Consider the following 6,316-nt stretch of genomic DNA (forward strand, 5'->3'; position numbering starts at 1 on the left):
ATTCTGGAACATTGCTCACCGACCATCTCTTGCTTTGAGCAGCATTAAACCAAAAGTTTCCCTTTCAATTTAATTGGCAGGAACCAGGATTCTCTCAAAGATGTTGAAGGTGAAAAATACACTGGAAGGTGTAACTGCCCACTTCTTAGCTGGGGAAGCTACAGTAATAGGTTCTCCTGGCCTACTGGTGAAGAAGAGAGAGCACCTCTTTCTGGTCTTGATGGAACCCCTTCTTGTGTCTCCCTTGAAGTTGCAGAACCTCTGGACCAGAATAGTTCCTATTCCACTATCTCCTCCACAAAGTGGAGGGCAGGCTGCGGGTAGTGGCTCACACCTGTAATCCCAGCACTTTGGGAGGCTGGAGGCAGGAGGATCGCTCGAGAACAGGAGTTTGAGATCACCCTCGGCACTGCAGTGAGACCCCTATCTCTACAAAATATACAACAGAAACTAGCCAGGCTTGGTGGTGCACCTGTAGTCCCAGCTACTCAGGAGGCTGAGGCAGGAGGATCGCTTGAGTCTAGGAGTTCGAGGGTGCAATGAGTTATGATCATGTAACTGCACTCCAGCCTGGGTGACAGAGAGAGACCTGTCAAAATAATAATAATAAAAAAAAGGGCAGGGAGCAGAATTTGGAGAGTACTAGATGCACATTTAGCTGTCCCGTTCCCTCAAGGCTCTGTGAGTAGCCCCTCAGTAAGTTTCTCTCAGAGTTCATGATTTAGCCTGAGCTCCTTAGCATGAATGGAACGTGGCCCTCCCTGGAAACGCACTGTTGTCTCACTAGACTCACCCCTTCCCATCCCGCACATTTATATGTTCCCAGTGGGGCAGGGTGGAGGGTTGAGGATGGGGTAGGGGGAAATGTGGAAGGAAAATGTATGGGTCAATGTAAATCCATCACGGGCACTTGGCAAGCTCTGTGATGTGCAGGACATACTGATGGTGACTCAGGGATATTACCTGATGAGAAGAGGCCTCTTCACCATTCTACTCAAATTGCATTCCCTTAGCAATTCCCATCCGTATTCTACTGACCCCAATTGGCATCCAAAACCAACGTACTGTTAAGTCACATCTTTATTGAAAATACTACCATCATGTGGCCTACAAAAATAACAGGGCATTCGTCAACTTTGTTCATCTATCCATTTCATTTAACAAGTATCTAACGAATTACTTGATGCTGTGCTGCGCACAATTTCTATCTGGCAGGAAAGAACTTTGGAAAAACTGTCATGAAGACCTTACTTTAGAAAAAGGGACCTGCATAATAACTATTGATGACAGGGGCCCATGTGATGCGTACAGGAGCCAGGCCAATACGAGGCACAGGTGGCCTGGGTGGCATAGGTGCCATAGGTGGCCTGGGTGGCACAGGTGCCATGGGTGGCCTGGGTGGCATAGGCACCATGGGTGGCCCGGGTGGCACAGGTGCCATGGGTGGCATACGCACCATGGGTGGCCTGGGTTGCATAGGGACCACGGGTGGCCTGGGTGGCACAGGTGCCATGGGTGGCCTGGGTGGCCCAGGTGCCATGGGTGGCCCGGGTGGCATAGGTGCCATGGGTGGCCTGGGTTGCATAGGGACCATGGGTGGCCTGGGTGGCATAGGTGGCACAGGTGGTCTTGGTAGTTGTGGCACCAGATGAACACACAAAGCAGGATCCAGAGAAGGAGTGGCATTATAGGGGCCACCCAAGAACACCTCCGCAGGGCGGGCCAGGGCGGCGGCAGCAATGTTTCTCAACATGAGCACCCTCTGATTTCGTTTCCACTTGGCTCTTCTGTTCTGAAACCAAACCTTCAGAGGGGAAAAATGAATTGGTTTAGTATTTTGAACAGCTAACGTCATAATAGAAAAAAACATGACATGCAATTCTATATGCCATTGAGACTTTAAACTGCAACAGGTGAAGCTATTTTCTTATTGATGAAATATCTTAGAGGAGTGAGGGAGGGGCGGGCTCAGATGTGCTAGTGGTCACCCCTGCTTAAACATAACCAAAGCCAACAGACGGCAAATTTTGGTATGGGCCCATATTGGGTCTGTATTCTCAATACTGATTTCATAAAATAAGTATACTATATTTGCAAAGAAAAGGAGGGGAGTGTCTACTAAAAGTGTCTTTAGGGAAATTCATGCTGTAGAATTTGGAAATAGATGAGAATATTGTCTTTTTTCCTTCTTTGTATTTTCTGGCTCTTTCTTCCTTCAGAAATCCATTCAGAGGCCTATGTAAACCCTGGGAGGGAAAAAAAGCAGGTCAACAAACCTTTTTTCTTTTCCTCTGAGTTTACCTTGCTTCCCTGAGAAGGCAGAGGATACGTCATCCCAACCTGAGGCTAGGCCTGTGGCACATCAGGACTCCAGCATTCAGTGGTCTGCTTTGTTGGACTGCTTTTCCAGACATCACACCCACAGGCGTGCAGTGCATTTCCATCACTGCACTCACACACACACCCTGAGGCAAAGCTAATAAGCCCATTCTAACTTTTTTTTTTTTTTTTTGCAAATACTTCCTTGATGCAGCTATGGTCTTCTGTAATTTTAAACAGTCAACTTTTGATCTCGTGACCTGCAAAATTAGTCGTTACTGCCTGAGTAAATGAAAAGGTATTTTAAATCAACACAGGTAAGAATCTTGCCTGAATCGAGACACCCCCCCAATCAATCAAATTCCAGAAAACCCACCTTTTCAAAATAATACCACCAAAAAGAATAAAACATCTAAGATGTTTTTTCTAAGGTGTTTACAAAAAGTGAACAATCTCTTATGCATTTGGTAGTTTCATAAAGTTGAATTTGTGTGACATCTGCAATGCATGTGTTTGACTGTATACAATTCTTCTCTAAGCTTTCCATCCTTCTTAGGTAAGGGGACTTTATTCAAATTCTTCTTTCTTTTCCTTGTTTCATTTTTTTTTAAATTTATTTATTATTATTATACTTTATACCTGATGTAAATGACGAGTTGATGGGTGCAGCACAGCAACATGGCACAAGTATACATATGTAACAAACCTGCACGTTATGCACATGTACCCTTGTTTCATTTTTTAAAGACAGTTTTCCAAAGCTTACGAATGTTTCCCCCATTACCACTTCATTGCAATACGTTAGCAATGTTTTCAGGCTGACATCAAAATCTTCCAAAAAAATTAAAACTTAGGTCCGCTACTCTCTACTTAAGTACTGTGTTCTGTGTGTGAATTACTCCTTCATCCCAATGCCTAAATATAAATTCACTCATTTAGCTAAGTGCTTGTGCTTGGTTTTAAATATTTTAAATAATTTAGTACAGTTGAACTTTCTTATAAAACTCAGTTCTTCTGTGCATTAATTTGACTACTTCCGAGGTCAGATTGGGCCCCGAACATGACTCCATATAGAAGTAATCCTTTAGGGAAAACTAACATTCTCCCTAGAGAATACCAGTGTTAGAAGAAGGTTAATCTTATTTATTGGAATATATGTATGTATGTATGTGTATACATGTGCATATATGTGTATGTAAATGTATATATGTACATACACATGTGCATACACTATATGGAAGGAAAGACAGATACAGATAGAGATAGGAGAACAGTCATTTTTTTCTTTAGAAAATCATATTTCCTCTGTTAACGAGCAATTTCCATAATCTGAAGTTTACATATCCTATTTTCTACCACCAAAGTCCCTACTGTTCAAAACTTATTTGCCAACCATGGAAAAGACAACAAAAAACACAAACTTGAGAATGTCCAGGACAAAACCTAAAGCATGCTTTAGAATGGCTGTCCTGCCAAATTGCTTTTTCAAGATTTACTGACCTGCACTCTGTCTTCAGTCAAATTCAGGCGTGCTGCAAGTCTTTCTCTTAGGGAAGAAAATTACAAATATTCAGTATTTGGAGTTGTGGATAAAATGAAATATGAATGTGGCTGGGTGCAGTGGCTTACGCCAGTAATCCCAGCACTTTGGGAGGCCGAAGACGGTGCTGAGGTCAGGAGTTCGAGACCAGCCTTGCCAGCATGGTGAAACCCTGTCTCTACTAAAAATACAAAAATTAGCCAGGCATGGTAGTGCATGCCTTTAATCTCAGCTACTCGGGAGGCTGAGGCAGGAGAATCGTTTGATCCCGGGAGGCGGAGGTTGCAGCCAGGAGAGATCACAGCCACTGCTCTCCAGCCTGGGCCACAGAGTGAGACTCCGTCTCAAAAAAAAAAAAATAAAATAAATATATATATATATATGTGTGTGTGTGTGTGTGTGTGTGTGTGTGTATGAATGTACATTATTTCTATCCCCCACCTCCCAATGCAGTTTTCCCCCACCTCCCAGTGCACCTCCCTAATACGGTTGGGACTCGCTTTAGGGAAGTTTTTCCCATGAACGACTTTGCTGTTAAATAAGATAGAAAAAGGGAATATATGTAAAAGCGCCCGATGGTTTGTTAGCTGAATATGACTCAATTCTTCTGTTTGTGAAACAGCAGACAACAACCCTGGAAATCTTTCCTTGGGAAGTCCGTCCGTGAAAAAAAAAAAAAATGAAATGCCAAAACACCTTTAAAGCGCTGTATTGAACCACAGTATTTCTGTTTATTGTAAAAGGGAGAGCTGAACTCTCAGGGAGTGAACTCCAAACCACATCGGCCAAGCACGCCCTCGGGAAATTCTTTCTTGCTCTTTGCCGGGCGAAGGCTAAGTACAACGAAGCCAGAAAGGTCCCCTAAACCCTACTCTGACCTGTCCAGGTGACCCCTGCCCCCAATTCCAGTCTGGCCAGAAAAGGCCTGCCCCTTCGTACACTACGGGGGCCGGTACGAGGAGGGCTCCGAAGAGGCTAGCGAAGGAAAGGGGTCTCTGGCTACCGAAAGCTCAAAAGTCCGCCTCCTGGTTGTAAAAGTGCGCTCCACGTGGCAGGGCGGTTACTAGAGCGAAAAGAGTGAGGCGCTCGCCACGCGCGCACAAGGTAAATGGCGCTTAAAAACTCAATACTATTTTAATGCAATATTAAAACGTATCAAAATTAATGCAAAAACAACCCATGATGAGCAAACTGCCAAAATTTTAAATAAAGGCGGGATCGGACCCTGCCTGACTCGCTTTACCCTAGTCCCGCCCCAGTCTTTTACATCCTCCGCGCCCCGCCCCCCACATCCCTCAAAAAGCAAGGGCGGAGCCAGCGCCCGTGAGCCCCGTACGTGGCTTTTGGCTCGGGAGGAGAGTGAAAGGGTCTCGGGATGAACTGGGCGCCTCCGGGGCAGGCCACTTACCGCGCCACAACGTCGGGGTATTGAGCTTCATCGAAAAAGTTCTCCAGCTCCTGCAGCTGAAACTGGGTGAACGCGGTGCGGCGGCGGCGTTTCCTCTCTGGGGGCTGTGGCCCCTCAGCGGTTTGTGGCCCCTCCGCCGGCTGTGGCCCTTCCACGGTTGCCTGGGGCGGCTCCTCCTGCTCTTGCTTCGGCTCGAGCAGGGGCGGCTCCTCCTGCTGTTGCTCCGGCTCGGGCAGGGGCGGCTCCTCCTGCTGTTGCTCCGGCTCGTGGCCACCGCCACCCTCACGGTCTTGGTCGTCCGAGGGGACGAACCCCACCGTGCCAACGTTGTTTTCTGCTTCTGCTCCGTACTCAGGTTCGGACCGTGCATTCTCCTCGTCCTCTCCTCCCCTTGCCATCAGCGAGGTCACGGTAAGTTTCTCATCTGGGAAGGGAGGAAAGCAAAAGAGAGACCCCAGGGCGTTGGAGCCCACGGCGCGAGGGGTGGAGGAGGCAGGGGACCCGCTATGGAAGAGCAACTGCGACAGCCGCGCAGCGTCCCGTCTGCTCGCCTCTCCCAGGGAAAAATTCCTCTTTTGGAGTTCGCGAAAGCTCCTGTCCCTGTCCAAGCACTAACCATTCACTTCCTCTATGTCCTCGCCGACTGCCAGGCTGCGGTAGCCCATATCACTGTTGGTGTACTCGCGAAGAGACTCCATGCTTCAAGTGCTGTCGATAAAGCCGTGCACTTCTGCAGACTCCGCGCGGGCTCCGCGGCGATCCCGGGGTTGGAACTGGCTCTGGGACCAATGGCTCGGGCGAGCGCTTTTCTGGCGCCGGGACCTCTTTCTGGCGCCGTCTGGCACTTGCGCGCCCTATATAGCGGTACGGTGCCTTCCGCAGGTTCAAAGCGTACGCACACGCGTCGGTTAAACGCCCCCTATTAGCATTCACAGTACATCTAGTTGTGAGTGCGACCCCGTGGGGACGCATTCGTGTCCAGGGCGTACAAAAAATAGGGCGAGCGTGCGCAAGCATGGTGCAGGTAGTGAGCATGCTGTGCGGGAAAC

At 47.7% G+C, this 6,316-nt stretch overlaps 1 protein-coding gene across 1 annotated transcript; it reads right to left on the bottom strand.

Moving 5' to 3' along the window:
* Nucleotides 1-1,073: 1,073 nt before the first annotated feature.
* On the bottom strand, nt 1,074-6,048 carry ESX1 (ESX homeobox 1). Its single transcript, XM_050776078.1, has 4 exons — nt 5,884-6,048; nt 5,268-5,691; nt 3,820-3,865; nt 1,074-1,804 (listed from the first exon to the last, which is right to left on the bottom strand). Exons 1-4 carry the CDS (start codon nt 5,963-5,965, stop codon nt 1,253-1,255), a joined length of 1,104 nt encoding a protein of 367 aa, XP_050632035.1. The 5' UTR covers nt 5,966-6,048; the 3' UTR covers nt 1,074-1,252.
* Nucleotides 6,049-6,316: the final 268 nt, after the last annotated feature.

This window comes from Macaca thibetana, chromosome X, assembly GCF_024542745.1.
Source record: "Macaca thibetana thibetana isolate TM-01 chromosome X, ASM2454274v1, whole genome shotgun sequence".
In the NCBI taxonomy this organism is placed as follows: Eukaryota; Metazoa; Chordata; class Mammalia; order Primates; family Cercopithecidae; genus Macaca; species Macaca thibetana.